The sequence below is a fragment of the Theobroma cacao genome, chromosome 7 (assembly GCF_053813885.1).
Source record: "Theobroma cacao isolate CCN51 chromosome 7, ASM5381388v1, whole genome shotgun sequence".
NCBI lineage: Eukaryota > Viridiplantae > Streptophyta > Magnoliopsida > Malvales > Malvaceae > Theobroma > Theobroma cacao.
Window position 1 is genome coordinate 9,133,498 of NC_142645.1, and position 19,621 is coordinate 9,153,118.

The window sequence follows — 19,621 nt, forward strand, 5'->3', positions numbered from 1 at the left end:
CGAATTAACTATTCACTTGTGAAATGATATAAATTTTTAAAAAATAAATTTATTTTTTAATTTATAAATTTTATCTTAGAATAATAACATAAAAATTAAAAAGTATCTATCCTAAAGTTAAAATTTCAATTAAGGGTAAGACTGAAAAGCGTTTCTCCAGGCATTACATTGAAACATCTGATTAACATTGACATTCAACTTTGAACGTACTGTAGTTGTAATTAAATTGTGGTAACTGCTAAAAGTCAAGAACCATGTGTCATCCCTTTCCCTCGTGTAAGAGTAAAGTTACAGGCTGTGACATTGTTATTTCCCCATCAATCAGGACCCACAAATGCTTTGTCTACGTACGTCTGATCTGCTCTCGACTTCTGCATCGTGATCCTATTGTATCAGCAAGCAGCCAATCTTTCCTCTTGAGTGAGAATTCACTTTTCACCCCCCAACAAAAACTTGCAAAAAATGAAAAGCCGTATCCCCTGCTTTCACTGCTGCTGCACCCACTTGTCTCTGTCTTCCCCTTTGCAGGGCCATGCATTCACCATGGCGTCAAAAATATATAAGTCAGTATCTTGCTGGGTTAAATTTTGTCATTCTGTCGTATAACAGGAAAGTATTGTATACACTTTTTTCTATTATGTTATTAGATGTGGACTTGATATATAAAGTAGTAATATGTCAGTATAAATGAGTCTGCAACTTAATAATAAGAACAACTCTGTCAGTTTAATAATAAAGTGCTTATAGATTCATATATGATAACTATTTTTGACATGTTCGACTTAAAACTGTTGTGATGAAAAGAATTTAACAAAACTGATAACTGTTCTCATTCATTACCATTGAAAAAGAGGCCAAAGAAAACAAAAATGTTTTAGTTAGTATTTGTGGTACCATATGGCTAATGACACAATGGAAAGGCTTATATATGTAAACTTCTTCGAGTCTGACATAGATATAATGGAACACAAACACGCTACTATATAAAGATGTAACAGGCCAGGCTTGGCCAGGCCAGAACACATCTCTGAGAGAGAGAGAGAGAGAGAGAAAGAGTGGCTCACTGTTTCCCCGTCTCAAGTCCCATATTTTTTTTCTCTTATTTGAAAAAATCTCTCTCTTTCTTTCTCTCGTCTTTTTCTCTGTCTCTGTTCCTCTCTTTCCCTGTTTAGAGAGAGGTAACAGGCACAATGGGGTTATGGGTTCATTCCAGTTTCCTTGTTTCATCATCATTGTTCATGGTTTTGGGTCTTGTTTGCCAGGGAAATGCGGCTGCCTATGGCCCTTCCCCTGGCTGTGATTTGTTCACAGGCAGGTGGGCTTTTGATCCGTCTTACCCTCTCTACTCTGCGTCTGCTTGCCCTTTCATTGAAAGAGAGTTCAGTTGCCTAAAAAATGGACGCCAAGATCTGATTTACACACAGTATAGATGGCAGCCTCTTGGTTGCACCTTGACAAGGTACCCACATTCTATCTCCTCTTACTTTATCTCTCTCTCTATCCTCACTCGTGAATAATTTGCTGCTCCTTTGTTTGAAAAATGAAAAAAGTAAGGTTAGTGGTTGATGTATAATGAGCTCTTTAGCCTCCATTTTAACACATTAAAAGTAGGAGTTGTCTCCAATTGGTAGGAAAAGACAGGTTATGGCCAATGGGGGCTGAACATTTTTTATTGTATGCCAGTTCAATATAGTGATACTGGCATATTGCTAGTATGGAAAGATGGGGGGAGGTCACCATGGTAAATTTATGTTTGTTGTGGTGGCCACAGGCCAGCAGTAAAGTTGGTTTTATTATGCTCCTCTGGACGCACTCAGTTGGGGCTGCCATTGATTTAATGTAGGCAGTAGTCGCCAAGCCTAAGTGAACCCTTTCATTGCTACATAAGTTTAGGTATACCTAAATCCTCAGCAACTCTCTCCTTTCTCATTTTCACTCAAGAACTCAGATTTTAAACTTCTTTGCAAGAAACACGCATTCGGTTTGGATGATTTATCAAGCATCCCAATCATAGTTAAAGTACAAGATACAATTCTGTAAACATGGTTTTGCAACTCAATCAATTGCGATGTACATTAAAAGTTGTATCATAACCCCATTGACAGGTGACGGTGAAATTAAAAAATTTACGACTTAATCTATTCATTTATTAGCAATGAAATTTTTAAATTTCACAAATGAAATTAAAGAATTAAAGAATTAACACGCATTTATTTAATAATTTATTTATTAATTTTTCTTATTAATTCTTTTTCCTGTTAGCCTCTTTAATCATTTTCTTCCCATGTGAACTGCATTTCCTCTCCTTATGACACACATCAAAGCTATATATTGGACTTCCATTTCTCACATCACGTGAACTAATCTTTACTTCCGAAGCGCGTGGGTAAATGTCGCTTGGCTTTGCTCTGCTGAAGACGGAAATGATTGTTAGCACGCTGATTGGTCATGTTTTTAGCACGCTCTCAATCAGCGCGTGGAATATAAAATGTGATGTATAATTGACATTGATTCTCTAATGGAACTCTTGTTTCGTGCTGTCGACCTCACGAGATCTGCGGTGGGGATGTCTTTTCCGTATCTCACTTTTTGCCCTAATCTTTTTATCCTATTTCGATTGGATCCTTCAATTGAAGAATTTAAGATGTTGTAGGATTTTCATACTCATTTTGGAGTATTAAGTAAATAATTTCATTTGGGTTGATAACAATTAACAATTTGTGTTTTCTTGTTTGTAGATTTAATGCATTGAACTTCCTAGAAACGTTTAGAGGGAAGAGCATAATGTTTGTGGGAGACTCTCTAAGTCGAAACCAATGGCAATCCTTGACATGCATGCTTCACTCTGCAGTTCCCAATGCCGAATTCAACATTACTAGAGTAGGAGATGTCTCCACATTTGAATTCCTGGTGCGTTAAACCCTTAATCTTTTCCTTTTGCTTCACAGTTTTTACGTAGGAGGCACTGTTTTCGGTATTAAATTCGGGGATTTACAAGTTCTTTCTTTCTTAGTTTTTAAAAATTTCTTAAGAGTTAACATGATCATCAAGTCCAAATTTGTGATTCAAATTCCTATCTCTTCAACCAAAATACAGCATAAACTTGGGGATAGTATTCAAATTTGTCACTATACTATAGTTTAATGTTGAAAATGTTGCCATTATACCTCAATTACATTAAATTTTGTTACCAAACGATTATTTTGATTGATTTTTAGATAAAAATTAACAATATTAAAATATGATAATAAAATTTAACGCAATTAAAAATATAATGATAAAATTTAATATTGAATCATAACATAGTGACAAATTCGAAATTTATGACATTAACTTTAGCAAAAGCTTTCTTGTGGTTAATGGTAGAATAGATTTCATTAAAAACAAAAGGTTGGTGGGCTGGATAATATGATTATCATTTCCTATCTACATGTGGTAGTTTAAATTTCTGCAACACTCATCTATCATATCAGACCAGACAATTGTAAAAACTTTTTGTCACGATTTAAATAATCATTTTGTGTTTCACTTGCTGAAATTGGCTACCTCTTTAGCTTGTCATGGAAGGCTTCTTGATTTTCCATTGGTTCTCCAACAATGTTACCATTAATGTGGTCCTTTCACTGTCCATTTTCCTTATGTTAAAACCGCAAAGGAACCTTTTTGTGAAGGAATTTAAGTGTCTGTCTGTATTGTTCACTGGTCAACTTCACAGTGGTTAAATCTTTGTCATGTGCCAGGCACCTATGGCAATCAATTTCCATTGGTCTAAATGGAGATCCAATAACAGAGAAACAAATTCAGTGTTTTCCTTTAATGGGTATTCTTCTGATAATCAGAATTGCTATTAGGCATCTGCTATACTGATCCAATAAATAAGATAAAAGCAAGCAGTAACGTACATAATGGTTGTCATTGATCAAAATTTAAAAATTAGATTACTGATTAATGTTGTAATTAGGTTGTTATTTGCAAACGCTCATCATGATTTGTGCAAATATGCAGGATTATGGAGTTAAGGTAATGCTTGATCGCAGCGTGTATCTGGTAGATGTTGTGATGGAAAAGATTGGGAGGGTCTTGAAGCTTGACTCAATCGAAGGAGGCAAGCTATGGAAAGGAATTGACATGCTTATCTTCAATACCTGGCATTGGTGGAACCGTCGCGGACCCACTCAACCGTAAGCTAGTAGCTACCATTATGGTTTTCCTTTTTGTGTTCTTTTCTACAAGAGAAAAACACTGCGACTAAATATGTTCTTAATGGAATGTACATTGGTGGAATTTGATGAATTTTTGCAGATGGGATTTCATTGAAGTAGGAGGCGTAATTAAGAAAGATATGGATCGAATGCTTGCTTTCGAAACAGCTCTCAACACATGGGCTAGATGGGTGGATGCCAACATTGATCCCGCCAAATCTCTGGTCTTTTTCCAGGGAATTTCTCCATCGCATTACAAGTAAGCTTGACAATGCAAGCCCCTTCATAATCAGAATTTTCACTATCTGATAGTAATGAATCTGACATGGTTTAGAATTTCTTATGCCAGTGGATCATCTTGGAATGAACCCAACGCAAAGAACTGTCTAGGGCAGAAGCAGCCATTGCTTGGTACAACATATCCAGGAGGTCTACCACCAGCTTTAGATGTGCTGAAGAAAGTTTTAAGCACAGTGAAAAAACCTGTTAAGTTGCTAGATATAACCATGCTCTCGTTGCTTCGCAAAGATGGACATCCTTCAATGTATGGGCGTGAAGGACCGACAGGAATGGATTGCAGCCATTGGTGTCTTGCAGGAGTTCCAGATACTTGGAACGAGATTCTTTACAATCTTATTCTTTGAACATCGATTTGTTAACATGAACTAATAATGTCATAATGATGATCAATTGCTCATTTGATTCCTACCTCACTATCGGCTCATTACACAGAGCTCATGTGATGCGCTAGAGGCCAACGTGTAAACTCTTCCGTACAAATTTAGTTCTCTTTTCCTTAATCCGAATCCATTAATATTATTTGATATTAATTGCAGTTAAGTCCCAACAATCGAAATTGTCTCTCATTTCTGCCTAGACTACGTAACAAATCAATTATAATTGTGTATTTGACCCAATGAACAAAATGCATGTATCCCTTCTCAAACGAGTCAAGATCCAAAATCAAGAGTATTTCCTCTCAACGTTGTTAAAGTTTGCGCCCTCTATGGGAAATCAAGGCACTTGTCTATGCATATTCAAGATGTCTAAAGTTTTAAGTGCTATTCTACCTTTAATTGTCAAGCATTCGATGGCTTGTATCCCAAACTTTGGGTTTCTTAAGAGCAATAAGATATTGATGGCAGGAAAAACGTAATAAATTGAAATGGTATTGTGTTTTAGACTCTAGAGATTAGAATAATGTAGGTTTGAGGGAGAGAATAACAATATAGCTGGCAGCTAGCATCGGCCTACTTAAAAGATTGCTTCTTTCTGAGTTCTTTGCTGATTAACTCTTCGGTTGGAAGTAATAATATAACTTTAAAATTATAGTTGAATTTTCTTTTAAGACCCCCATTGGAAGATTGATAGTCAACTACGCAGAACAGTATTATGACAATCTTTATTTCCCTTTCGTTGGGCAATTATTGATTAACTGTTTCAAGTACATAAAATTTATATCATTACTTAGGTCAGCTGCCCATGCCTTTAACCTTTCTGTAATCAATAATTCAATGAAAGATTGCTTTACAAACAAATTATTCCATACTGATTAGGCTGAGCTCTAAAATTAATAAATATGGGAAAAAATGGTGTATATAATTTCCAACTCATGACAATTACTTTTCAATTCTGACCCACATGTTATTAATGCAGCTTCCTATTATTAATTATGAAATGAGTTCACCACAAGAAAAGAGGGGATGTAACTAGTTATACTCAAACACTTTCTTGTGGACTCAAACAAAACGCAGTTAGTATTTACTTTGTCCTGATGCAAGCTTTTTCCCTGTCTGCTCTTTAATTTGTACACTTCCACAATATCCTTTTCGAAAATCATCCTTGAAATTTATTGACACGTGAAATTAATTTTATAGTCATTCACTGAATTCCCTGCCGATAATTCTGGCAAGATTCTTTGCTCTATGGTATTGTAACTTAACCTCCATTGAATTTCCTTGACAGAACAAGGGTTGATATATTCTTGCCAATAACACAAAAAGAACATGCATGCCCCCCCAAAAGGAAGCTTTTCTTAGAAGGATAGTATCTAAACTAGACAAATGATTGGAAATTAATTGGCCTTTACGTTTTCCAAACAACTACACCCAACAGAAGGGGAAAAGGAAAATTGGAGAAGAGAAAAGCTATCTTTGTTTTTAAGTGATTCCCATTCCCCACTAGGAATGAAGAAAAGAAACACAGGAAAAAGAAACACTTTCCGTGCATATTCTAATTTAATATATATATATGTAAACCTTTTTCAAACTCTTGATGGAATTGCCTGATTTTGATTCCTAGAAATCAAGTTCTTATTATTCTTCATCTCTCTTAAAATGGGGGATGGGTTTCATAGGTTTTGTTGGATTTCTTTTTCTTGGATTATGATCTTATGCATTCACCAAGTTCGGCTGAGTGAACCACAATTGCATGGCAGCTGTGATTTTTTCCGGGGGAGTTGGGTTTTTGATGAATCTTACCCTCTGTACAACACATCGGCTTGTCCATTCATTGAGAAAGAGTTTGATTGCCAAGAAAATGGACGCCCTGATAAACTTTATCTCAAATATAGATGGAAGCCAACTGATTGCATGCTGCCAAGGTAAGTGCCCTATGTTTTGATTCGTTATGACTGCAATTTGTTAGGTTCCTCTACTTTGACAGCAAGGAAAGAATTATACAAAGAAGAAGATATATCATCCTCATTAATTCAACGTTTGATCTTGATCACTAATTTTATTTGGTCTTTTCGAAATCAAGATTTTCATTATTAGGTAGGCAAAATGAAATTTTGTGAAATGTTGCATTGTTTAACATGAACTCATCACCACAACTTGCCCCAAGTGATAAGCACTCTTCACCAATCAAGTTCCAATAATCTGACTACAATATTATGCATAATGCACCAAAATTCATCGCATGACAGAAATTCATTGACACCTGTTGGTCTTATGTGAATCTAAAAATATTGGATTTCGCATCTGGTATATGTTTTGGGTCCAGATTTAATGGTCGGGGTTTCTTGAGGAAGCTGAAAGGGAAAAAAATCTTGTTCATTGGGGACTCCCTAAGCTTGAATCAATGGCAGTCTCTCACATGCATGTTGCATGCTGCTGTGCCACAATCAAACTACATCATTAACAGAAAAAGAGACCTTTCTACCTTTTCTTTGCCGGTGAGTCGCCAATTCTACCTGTCTACTATTGGTATTGATTAGTTAAATGCCAACTGCCTTCCCTTTTAATTAAATATAGTTGGTTACCGAGGGAAGTTCCTGAAAATAATAGAGTATGGATTGAATATATATAACAGCTGTACTCGAATTTTCGACCCCTAATTTCTGCAGTTACCATTGGATAATTGTGTTGAGCAAAAATGTACATCATTGCAGGACTATGGCGTTTCATTGATGCTCTCCCGCAATGCATTTCTAGTCGATCTAGTAAAAGATAAGAGAGGCACCGTTCTGAAGCTGGATTCGATTGAAAATGGCAAATTGTGGAAAGGATATGACTTGCTTATCTTCAATAGCTGGCACTGGTGGAACCACAAAGGGAGAAAACAACCGTAAGAGACTTCAAAATTCAGCAATTCTATTGTATAAAAATCAATTTCCAGGTACTAATTTGGCTTTCAATGCTTGGATATCAGATGGGATTTCATTGAATCAAAAGGAAAGGTGAAGAAAGATATGGATCGTTTGGTTGCATTCAAAGAGGGACTAACTACTTGGTCAAAATGGGTGGATTCCAATGTTAACACTACCGCTACCCAAGTATTCTTTCAGGGCATTTCCCCAACTCATTTCAAGTAAGCTATTCTCTTCTTGATATTGCTAATCCTTACCTTGGCATTAGCTTTGACCTTCTTTTTTTACTTCTAATAAGGAAATTAAAATAAGTTAATAAAAATTGGATGCCATTTTTGCTATACACTAATTATATAATCAATAATAATAATTGGCCCTACCCAATTTGGGCCGATCTTAGACTTAGATTTTAAGTTTAAACTTGAAAAATACTATTTTATTATTTAATTAATGATATTTTGAATTTTGAAATATTACAATATTAATATAAAATATTTTTGTTGTTTTGATAATAATATATTTGGATGGAATCAAATTTAAAAAATTACTTAAATTAAATTTATAATCTAAATAGATGACTCGATTTATGAACACCTCTATTCTGTATTTTTATAAAATGAGTTTTTTAAAAAAAAAACAAATCATTAAGTTTCAACTCCGACTCCCAAGTTCAGAAGTAATTTATTATCCACTCTAGCTCACAATTTGACATTTGATGCATTCGACAGTGGCAAGGAATGGAATGGGACCAAATTATCAACCTGCATGGGTCAGACCAAACCAGCAACCGCTTCAATATATGCAGGTGGTTCACCGCCACCAGCTGTGGCAATCGTAAAGGAAGTGTTGAGAAACATGTCTACGCCGGTGGTTTTGCTCGATATAACCGGACTATCGCAGCTGAGGAAAGATGGGCACCCATCAATTTATACTGGTCTAAAGGGAAATGATTGTAGCCATTGGTGTCTAGCTGGTGTTCCTGACACATGGAATCAACTTTTGTATGCAATTCTTACAACTGGGGAAGCTTGAACATTATAGCTTACAATTTTTTTTAAATGTATGTATTAAGTTGAAAAAGAAATTTAATTCACATTAATGGTTGAAATTTGAAAAGGTGGGGGGCACAAGTGCACCATCCAGGACAGCTTTTAGTGGCATATTTTTGCCACTTCTGCAAAATTATGGCTTGAAAGCTAATATTAGCATGAATTTTTTTGTGGTGTTACTAGTGTATCCACCTATGGAATATTATCCAATACATCTTTTCCATACAAAGCTTTATATTTAATTTGGAGTTGCAAGAAAGGGAGGAAAACCTGTCTTCATTTGAAACATGCCAGGTAAGAAATTAAGAGAGAAAACAGTAGAAAAGAAAAAGGAAAAACATTAATTACAGACTCTTAGCAGACAAAACCTGAGTTGTATATATATATATATATTTTTGCTCTGCAAACCTGAGTTGTCTATATATATGTAACATTTTCATTTCATTATCAACTCGCTCACCTCTTCAAGTCCTTCCTACAGCCTCTCTTTCTCTCTCTCTGACAATGGGGAATGGAGTTCTTATCAGCTTTTGCCACGTTTCTTTTTCTTTGATTATTCTCATTTCGTGGCTTCACCAAACTGAGTCTCAATCCGATAGCTGTGATTTTTTCCAGGGGAGTTGGGTTCAAGACGATGCTTACCCTCTTTATGATACCTCGAAATGTCCCTTTATCTTGAAAGGGTTTGATTGTCAAGCAAATGGACGCTTAGACAAACTCTACCTGAAATATAGATGGAAGCCAGCATCTTGCGCATTGCCCAGGTATACTTCCTTTTTCTTTTTTTTTTTCCTGCCAATTATGTTATTAATTATATTTCTTAGGGGAAAGGCTTCCAACTCAAGATTATAAAGAAGCTAAATTTATCAGTAACTTCTTCTTTTCTTTTATCGGATATGATAAACTGAAATTAAACTTCTGATTACAAAGATTCTCTTTTTGGTACTCCTTAATCACTAAGGTTTTTGAGCAGAAACTCCCTGCTCAACACTTACATCAACTTGAAGCTCAAATGGTTTGGTGAATAACATTTGGCGAAACGTTTTAATATCTTTCATTGTCCCATAAAAGAACAACATAGGCAACGAAAATTTAGAATTTAAATGTTAGCAGCATGAATGAATATGAATATGACAAAACATATAAGGATATGAAAATGACAAATCATTAAGAAAATGACAGAATCACAATTAATGAATAGTGATAGAATATTGCTTGCTTGTAACTATCTTTGTAGTCAATGATAACATCATCGAGAAAAGGGAGAATATTTATTGCAAGGATATTGAAAAACCATATGTATGCTAAATAGAAAGGATTTACTATATCAAAAGAGTTAAGGTAAAAAACTTCACCTCCTTAAGTTTTAATCGAAATTTCAAACGGGTTCATTAGTTTTTGAAATGGATACTTTACTCCAAAAAAATATGTTCTGTTAGATACATAGGCCCAATCATTAGAGTTTTCGTTAGTTTGAAGACATGATAATATTGAAATAATAATTTTACCCTTTATTACTTTTAAAAATTAATAAAAAATTACTATTATGTATTTTTTTATTAATTTAAAAAAAAATAGGGGAACACCAAGGGAGATCGGTGCTCCCCTTTCTTGGGGAGCTGGGGAGCACTGGATAGTGCTTCCTATTTTTTTTTATTTTTTTTTAAATAATAATAATTTTTTAAATTAATAAAAAAACATTTTAGTCATTTCATAATCTCTATTAACGCCATTTGCATTCTTGGGGTAAAGTGTTTATTTTGAAAACTAATAAACTCGTTTGAAATTTCGATTAAAACTTATGAGTATGAAGGTATTTTATCCAAAAAGTTAATGTCTTGTGTAATCTCATTGGATATTTTTGATGCTGTACACAACTGCTGATACAGGTTTAATGGTGAGGAATTTGTGAGGAGGATGAAGGGGAAAAAAGTGTTGTTCGTTGGGGACTCTATAAGCTTGAATATGTGGCAGTCATTCACGTGCATGGTTCATGTAGCTGTGCCACAATCACAGTACACTTTAAAGAGTCATGGAAACCTCTCTACCTTTGCTTTACCAGTGAGTTCCATGACCCTATATTAGTAGCAATATTTCCATTCTAAAAAAAAAAGAAAAATAGAAACAATTAAAAAAGGATATTGCAGGACTTTAATGTTTCGTTGGAGTATTCCCACAATGTGTATCTGGTTGATCTCGTCAAAGAAGACATAGGCGTTGTTTTAAAGCTCGACTCTATTGATAATGGCAATTATTCATGGAAAGGATACGATGTCCTCATCTTCAATACCTGGCATTGGTGGGTTCATACAGTCAAAGGAAAGAATCAACCGTACGTATTCTTTCATTTTATCATTCTCTGAAATTATATTTCTTTTTTTTTCTTTTTCTAAATGTTTAAATTTATACTGTAATTGATGTTTCAATTATAAGGCTTTGATTTCATGTATTGTATCAGCTGGGAATACATTGAATCGGGAGGAAAGATAGTGAAAGATATGGATCGATTGGCTGCTTTTAAAGAGGGACTGACTACTTGGTCAAGATGGGTTGATTCCAACGTTGACCCTCACACTACACAAGTATTCTTTCAGGGCATCTCGCCAATTCATTACGAGTAAGTAAAATATAGTAATGGCACTGTTATATGTTAGGCTTCATATATAAATCTTGGTAAGTAACATGTTATTGGTGTGAATTGTGAAAGTGGGAAGGGATGGAATGGTCCCATAACAGCGACCTGCCAAGGCGAAACCGAACCATTGAATGGGACAACATATCCAGGAGGTTTGCCACCAGCAGTAGACATTGTCAAGGAAGTGTTGGGAAGCATGTCAAAGCCCGTCACTTTGATCGATATAACAATGCTTTCGCTGCTAAGGAAAGATGGGCACCCTTCTCTTTACTCAGGAAATGAGGGAAATGATTGTAGCCATTGGTGTCTTGCTGGAGTTCCCGATTCTTGGAATGAAATTCTCTATGCAATTCTTTCAACAGGGGACAAAGCTTCAAGGTTAAAGTAGCGGGATTTTATTAGCTAATAAATAATGTTGAGAAAGGAATTTGACGTTGTTGAGAACCCAAATTTCTTCTTCTCGATCAGCTGATCTTTTGCAGAGGTCAGAATTTTTCGTGTATGTCAAAATTTATTACATAAAAAAGAAATAATCACATAAATTGAATTTGCAAAGTTAGACTTCCATTTGATTATTGTTGATTTTGAAATCAAATTATGAGGGTTATATATTTCAGCTTAAACTCTCTCTAATGGCTAAATTGGTTAGATATTCTTTTTTTGGAAGGCTTTATCTTTGTATTGATATCATATCAGTACACAAAAATCACAAGGGAGGTTTGCACCTGTCCCCTGATGCCCAAGTCAAAAACTGCAGTTTGGACAAAAAAAATCCTGCAGCAGCATACCTCTGTCTATTTCCCAGTCTTAATTAAACACAGCCTTGACTCCTATCACTACAGAAATTCCCCAGAACAGGGTCCCCATGTGCAATACCCCTAAAAAAAATATATTAAACTTACTTAATTACTTAATTATGTTATAAAAATATTTACACCTATTATGTTATAGATTCTATAAAAATAAATAACTAAAAAATTATATTATACTTAATTATTTAATTATGTTTTAAAAACATTTATACCTATTAAGTTCTAGTTTTTATTAAAATAAATAACTAAAATATCGTTTTATTTTATTTTCTATAATAGCAAGAACTTAGCATGGTGGTAAGGACTTTAGTGGTTTAATGTTTGAACCAAAGATCTCTAACATGTAGATCAAGGTACTTATCATCACGCCTGAGTCCTTACTTCTCTTCTCTTTTTTATTAAATGAATCCCAAAGTTATAACAACAATTATAATAAAAATAAAATGATATTTTACTTATTTATTTTTATAAAAACTATAAGACTTTATCGCTATACCTAAGTCCTTACTTCTATTCTCTCTTTATTAAATAAACTCCAAGGTCATAAGTGCATTTATAAAACATAAAACAACATTTTACTTATTTATTTTATAAAAACTATAACTTAATAGGTATAAATGTTTTTCTAACATATTTAACTAAGTATAATATAACTTTTTTTGTGAGGGGTATTACATCCTCCTCTCCTTAAAAGGAGTTTAGTCCTTTAAACTCTTACCTTGGTTCTCAAAAAGGTTGAAATACTTCCCCTTGATATTTTCTTCCAAATCCCAAGTCACTTTTCATTCTGTGTGATTACTCCATTGGTTCACTGGATCTTAATTAACATAAGGAATAGTCCACCTTCTCAGAACTTGCTCCTTTCCATCCACAATACGTATAAGACACTCATCATAAGACAAATCTTTTCTAAGTCTTAAAGGAGATAACTCCACCACATGACTAGGATTTAGAACATATTTCGTTAACAAGGAAACATGAAACACATTATGCACTTCAGATAGAACAAGTGGAAGTACTAATTTATAAGCCACATCATCGACCCTATTCAAAATATCAAATGGACCCACATAACGAGGACTAAGTTTTCCTCGAATCCCAAATCGTATTACTCCTCTAGTAGGGGAAACTCATAGGAATACATAATCTCTAATACAATTCTTAAATGTTCTACATGATCTGTTGAGCTAGTGGAATACACCAAAATATCATTAATAAAAACAATCATAAACTTATCCAAATAAGGTTTAAAAACTCTATTCATCAAATTCATAAAAGCAGCTGAAGTATATGTCAACCCAAAAGGCATAACAATGAACTCATATGTCAATGTCGAGTATAGAATGCAGTTTTGAGCATATCTTCAATTCTCACCTTCAATAAGTGGTAACCAAACAAAGGTCAATTTTGGAAAACACATAAGTGCCTTTAAGGTAATAAAATAAATCATCTATTCATGGCAAAGGATACATATTCTTCATAGTTATCTTATTCAACTCTCAACAATCAATGCACAATCTCATACTCCCATCTTTCTTTTTCATGAATAGCATTGGTGCTCCCCACGGAGATACAATAGGTCTAATAAAACCTTTATCAAGAAGTTCTTGTAATTGTTCTTTCAACTCCTTCAATTCTATAAGAGTCATTCTATAAGGAGATTTAGAAATAGAGTAGTTCTTGGAACCAAATCAATAAAGAAACCTTATCAGGAAGTAAACCAGGTAAATCCTCAGGAAAAACATCAAAAAATTCCTTCACAATAGGAATCTCTTCAATCTTTAATTCTTTTTTTCTAATGTTTGAAACAGATGCTAAATATCTTTTATAACCACTATTAAGCAATCACCTAGCTTTTAAAAGCAAAGATGACTCACAAAAGAGTATAAATACTGCTTCTATTAAAACAAAAAGGTGTTTCCCCAATAATTTCAAAATCAAGCTTTTTTTTCCTTAACAATCAACTTTAGCAAAATTTTAAAATAACCAATCTATACCAAGAATTACATCAAAATCTTGCAGATCTAAAATATGCAAATCCGTAACCAATTCTCTATCTTCAATCTTTACCACACATATCTTACAAATATGATTTAAGATAATTTTACCTCTAATTGGAGTTTCTACACATAGTTCATAATATAAAAACATAAAAGGCAAGGCAGACTTTCAAACATATGTAGAAGAAATAAAAAAATGAGATGCACCAGTTTAGAACAATACATGAGCATAAATAGAGGCAACTAGCAGTATACTAGACACAACAATATTAGATGCCTTTGCATCTTACTGAATGATAGCATAAGCACCTAGGTACGAGGTCTTCTCGCTTTTTGATGTCTAGTAGGAGGTGTCAATGCAATCTACAAAGCATGAGTGAGTTGTGTTCTTTGCATTGCAATTTCAAAGGTTCAAGAATTTTGTGCCTTCTGCACCAATTGAGATTCTTGAGGGATGAATGGACAATCAGTAATACAATGGCCTTGCTGGCCACATCCAAAGCAAACACCAGTAATACGCCAATATTCAATAGCTCGATGTCCTCCACCACATAATAAACACCTAAGCCTTTATTGGGACATCTTGCCATGGTAAAATTGAGTTCCTTGAAGAGGCAATCTATCCTTAAAAGTATCAGAAGCTTGAGGCTTTTTAATAGCTCGAAATTTGGAATGGCTACTAAAAACCTTCTTACTTTGAAAGCTTGAATCTCGATCCTTATTTTTTAAAAAATCCCTTATTGTCTCTTGAGACTATTTCCATACAAATCTAAGTATTTCACCTTAACAACTACTTCATCATAACTAGTCAAATGCAATGGAGCTAAGCCTTTATGAATGTGAGCATTCAAACTATTTTCAAAACTCTTAGCCCTACTCTCATTGTCAAAAAGAAGAGAAATGACATTTAAAGGTCCATCCTCAAAAAATAGAGAAAATTTCATTGAAATGCTAAAATTGTTAGGATCTTTCAATGATAAAGTTCATAAGTTTGTCTTGGAAAATGCTCCACGAGTTGCTAAGTACACATCCAATGATGTTCAAAAGGAGATTTTGCATAATTTGGCTAATATGGTGAAAAATTCAATTAGAGAGGAAGTGAGAAATGTTAAGTTTTGTTATTATTGATGAAGCTTGAGATGAGTCTAAAAAAAACCAAATGGCTATTATTTTGAGATTTGTTGATGGTGATCATTTTGTTTAAGAACATTTCTTTGATCTTGTACATGTTAGTGATACTAGTGCAATGACTTTAAAAAAAAAGTTAGTGTTTGTTCTTTCTCGCTATAACCTTCAAGTTGAAAGCATTCGAGGTCAAGGATATGACAGTGCTAGTAACATGCATGGTGAATGGAATGGATTACAAGTTTCGGTACTTAACAATTGTCCATATGCATGTTATGTGCATTGTTATACTCACATATTGCAATTAGTATTAGTTGCAGCATCTAGAGAAGTAGTTCATATCCATAAATTTTTTACACAGTTGACTTTTATTGTAATTATTGTTAGTGCTTCTTCTAAAAGGCATGACCGATTACAAGCTACTCAAGCAATTGATATAGCAAACATGATTGTTAGTGATGAACTTGAAATAGGTAGAGGAGCAAATCAAGTGGGAACTTTACAAAGAGTTGGAGATACTCGACAAAGCTCACACTTTATTCTATTTGTAGCTTTATGAGAATGTTTGATGCAACCTGCACTGTTGTTGAAAGTACTATTGACGAAAGGGCCAATTATTCATAAAAAGGTGATGCTTTTGTTGCTAGTGAACTTTTAACATCATTTGAATTTATTTTCATATTACACTTTATGTATGAGATCATGGGAATCACTAATGTTCTTTGTCAAGCATTACAATTACGCTCTCAAGATATTTTAAATGCAATTCATCTTGTTTTTACTACAAAATCACTTCTTCAGAAGTTGAGAGATGATAGATGGTCTAATTTGCTTGAGAATGTGAAAAAATTTTGTCAAAAATATAATATAGAAATTCCTAACATGGGTGCATGATATATGTTGGGCAGTGGTCGATCTCGTCAATCAGATGTAACTGTAGAACATCATTATCGAGTTAATGTATTCTTATTGACGATAGATTCCCAGTTACAAGAATTGAATTTGACATTCAATAAGCAAGCTATGGAACTTTTAACTTTAAGCACTACTTTGGATCTTAATAACAATTACAAATCTTTCAATATTGATAATATTTGCAAGTTAGCTGAGAATTTTTATTTTTAAGATTTCACAAAATAAAAAGGACTTATTTTGAAGTTTCAATTGAGGCATTACGAGCTTGATATATCTCATCATCAAAGTTTTGAAAATATTAAAACACTTTCTGAATTGTGCCTAGACATGATAATTCATGTTTTCGTATCTTAAATGTCTCAAACACGATTAAACAAGAAACACGTTAAGATTAAATACGAACATGACACGAATACTATTCGTATTTTAAATCTGAAACACGTACACATATATGTTTAATAACCGTATAACATGATATGACACATTTAGACACGTTTGTTAAATGTGTCAATATATGACACGACACGATTAATAACACGAATAACACGTTTAACATGATTAAAAAATATATTTATAATTAAATATAATTTTATTATTTAAATTTAAAATCAATAATTATAAAAACAATTATAACAAAAAAAAAATAAGACTATCAAATATAACCAAACAAAATTTAAAATTAGGATTTGAACATGACATAATTACATTATTATCTTTATAAAATTTAAAAATCTTATTAAAATAATTGTTTAAAATTATTTAAGTAAGGCTAAAACAACCTTTGACTATTAATTTTTAACAAGTTGATAAACGTGTAATATATATACATTTAAACATGATAACACGATTAAATACATTTATACGTTTAAATATGATAACACGATTAATTAAACTTGTGTATACGTGTTACTTGTGTCTAACACGTTAAGACACGAAAATTTTCGTGTCTTAAATGTGTCAGACATGATTAGACATGAAACAAGCTAAGGCTAAACTCAAACTTGTTTAACTCTGTGTTTTTCTGTGTCGTGTTAACGTGTTGTGTTTAAAATTACTAGGTCTACTTGTGCCAGAGATTAGTAAAAACAAAAAAAGTAAAAAAAATTACCACTTGATTGAGAGCCTTTTCAACAATGAAAATTGCAAAAAAAAAATAAATTTTGAAACAAAATGAATGATGAGTTTCTTGCAGATAATTTAGTTGTTTATATTGAGAAAGACATTACTAGTCTTTTTAGTAGACTTGGCAAATCGTGTTAACGTGTCGTAAACATGTCAGATACGATTAGACACGAAACGCGTTAAGGCTAAACACGAACACAGCACGTTTAACATTCGTATCTTAAATTTGAAACACGTACACGTACACGTTTAATACACGTGTAACACGACACAACACGATTAACACGTTTATTAAACGTGTTAATATACGACACGACACGATTAATAACACGTTTAACACGATTAACACGTTTAACACAATTAAATAAAAATATTTACAATTAAATATAATTTTATTATTTAAATTTAAAATCTATAATTATAAAAATAATTATAATAAAACAAAAATAATAATAACATCAAATAATCATTAAATGTTAAAAATTAGGATTGAGTATGTATAATTACATTATACCCTTTATAAAATTAAAAAAACTTATTAAAATAATTATTTAAAATTATTTATATAAGATTAAAATAGTTTTTAACTATTAATTTTTAATAGGTTAATAAATGTGTCATGTATACACGTTTAAACACGACTACACAATTAAGTAAACGTGTTTAAACATGTTTTAAACGTGTTTGTCGTATCAGACACATTAAGACACAAAAATTTTCGTGTCTTAACGTGTCTAATACGATTAGACACGAAATACGTTAACACTAAACTCAAAACCTGTTTAACCCGTGTCTTCTCGTGTCGTGTTCAAAATTACCACGTCTACTTTTTAGTACAAAGTTAATAATTGATGAATTTGAATCCAGAAAATATCATTGAACATAACTTTCTTAAATAACTATTATAAGTCTTTTTTTTCTTGGCTTTTTATTTATATGTTATATAATAATATTAACTATTATAAATTTTTTGATTGTTGGTTAAATTCACCGTATTAGTTTTAAAAATTTTTTACTTTTATTCTTTTTCGTCTTTAACCCTCCTAATAAAAATTGGCTAGCTCCGTCTTTGGTGACTCCTACTACCTTGGCAAAAATTATCAAGGTTTTGCCTCGTCTCTAATAATCCCAGCTATTCCCCTTCCCCTTTCTCCCGGACCCATCCACATTAAATTTCAGATGACTCTGTTATGATACCTTTTCCTTTACAGCCTTCACAAATTGGTTAGATAGTTGGAAAATGAAAAAAAAAAAAAAAAGGAAGTAAGAATTTGGGATCTTTGCTTATTAATTTATAAATTTTTCTCTTATTGAGCATGTTTGAATGTATTGCTTGTGGTATTTATGTCCTAGCTAGAACTCACTTGTATAATTAATGATGGGTTTGGCATTTCTAGCTCCATTACTTTTTTGTTTTTTATATTTCAATACATTTCAATTATGTAAGATTCAATGATGAATTGTAAAACCTATACATGTAATGCAAATGGTGATAAAATTTTGTATTGAAAAGTAGCGAAATAAATTTGGATTCACAAAAAAAGTTGAAATTTTTTTTATTACCACGTGGAGATGGTCAAGTTATAGTTAGAGTAGCTGATGTGGATATGTCATGTGATCAAAATATTGTGACATGAAATGTCATGAGGGGATTGTTATGTTTTAATGTGTAAGTGGTTAAAATTTTTATTTTTCAAAATAATATAATTAAATATTTTTTAAAAAAATTTCATCAAATTTCAATTTTGAATATTATAATTGTATTTGAGCTCAAACATTTTTACTATCACTGACTCAATTATCACTTTATCTGCACTCTTACCCTCTATATGAAACTGATTCTGCTTTACTACCCTTATTTTTTAAAATTAAATTACAAGTAAAACTTATAATCAAATTAAATAATTTTTAATATGTATATATATATATATATATCACATAATCAATGCATCAAAGAACTTAATAAGTGCAGTAACAAATATCGATCCAAAAAAATAAATCAATAAACAAAGGCAACATGATAAAAAAAAAAAAAAGTCAAATTTAGGACCACAAGCGTGCACAGTTATTGAGCTACCTCCACAACTTCATGCCATCACTACCAATAATGTTGACTTTAACCATCGCCAACATCACATCCACTACATATGCACCTACTTCTGGTTCTACTGT

The 19,621-nt window shown here is 32.8% G+C and overlaps 3 protein-coding genes across 3 annotated transcripts; all 3 read left to right on the forward strand.

The window, feature by feature from the left end:
• Positions 1-972: 972 nt before the first annotated feature.
• Positions 973-5,028, forward strand: TBL41 (TRICHOME BIREFRINGENCE-LIKE 41). Its single transcript, XM_007021888.3, has 5 exons — positions 973-1,459; positions 2,739-2,910; positions 4,006-4,181; positions 4,303-4,461; positions 4,552-5,028. Exons 1-5 carry the CDS (start codon positions 1,191-1,193, stop codon positions 4,844-4,846), a joined length of 1,071 nt encoding a protein of 356 aa, XP_007021950.2. The 5' UTR covers positions 973-1,190; the 3' UTR covers positions 4,847-5,028.
• Positions 5,029-6,452: 1,424 nt separating this feature from the next.
• Positions 6,453-8,907, forward strand: LOC18594364 (protein trichome birefringence-like 41). Its single transcript, XM_007021889.3, has 5 exons — positions 6,453-6,804; positions 7,206-7,377; positions 7,594-7,769; positions 7,854-8,012; positions 8,520-8,907. The coding sequence occupies exons 1-5, from the start codon at positions 6,539-6,541 to the stop codon at positions 8,821-8,823; spliced, it is 1,077 nt and encodes a 358-aa protein (XP_007021951.3). The 5' UTR covers positions 6,453-6,538; the 3' UTR covers positions 8,824-8,907.
• A 419-nt stretch (positions 8,908-9,326) lies between these two features.
• On the forward strand, positions 9,327-11,973 carry LOC18594365 (protein trichome birefringence-like 41). The gene is made up of 5 exons (XM_007021890.3): positions 9,327-9,604; positions 10,730-10,901; positions 10,988-11,172; positions 11,299-11,457; positions 11,548-11,973. The coding sequence occupies exons 1-5, from the start codon at positions 9,345-9,347 to the stop codon at positions 11,861-11,863; spliced, it is 1,092 nt and encodes a 363-aa protein (XP_007021952.3). The 5' UTR covers positions 9,327-9,344; the 3' UTR covers positions 11,864-11,973.
• Positions 11,974-19,621: the final 7,648 nt, after the last annotated feature.

Bases quoted from the DNA above. Each gene is read 5' to 3' on its own strand.
- TBL41 (XM_007021888.3), top strand. From the start codon at position 1,191: ATGGGGTTATGGGTTCATTCCAGTTTCCTTGTTTCATCATCATTGTTC. The intron at 1,460-2,738 runs GTACCCACATTC...TCTTGTTTGTAG, and splicing joins CTTGGTTGCACCTTGACAAG to ATTTAATGCATTGAACTTCC. The intron at 4,462-4,551 runs GTAAGCTTGACA...TTCTTATGCCAG, and splicing joins ATTTCTCCATCGCATTACAA to TGGATCATCTTGGAATGAAC.
- LOC18594364 (XM_007021889.3), top strand. From the start codon at position 6,539: ATGGGGGATGGGTTTCATAGGTTTTGTTGGATTTCTTTTTCTTGGATT. The intron at 6,805-7,205 runs GTAAGTGCCCTA...TTTTGGGTCCAG, and splicing joins ACTGATTGCATGCTGCCAAG to ATTTAATGGTCGGGGTTTCT. The intron at 7,378-7,593 runs GTGAGTCGCCAA...ACATCATTGCAG, and splicing joins TTTCTACCTTTTCTTTGCCG to GACTATGGCGTTTCATTGAT.
- LOC18594365 (XM_007021890.3), top strand. From the start codon at position 9,345: ATGGGGAATGGAGTTCTTATCAGCTTTTGCCACGTTTCTTTTTCTTTG. The intron at 10,902-10,987 runs GTGAGTTCCATG...AGGATATTGCAG, and splicing joins TCTCTACCTTTGCTTTACCA to GACTTTAATGTTTCGTTGGA. The intron at 11,173-11,298 runs GTACGTATTCTT...GTATTGTATCAG, and splicing joins GTCAAAGGAAAGAATCAACC to CTGGGAATACATTGAATCGG.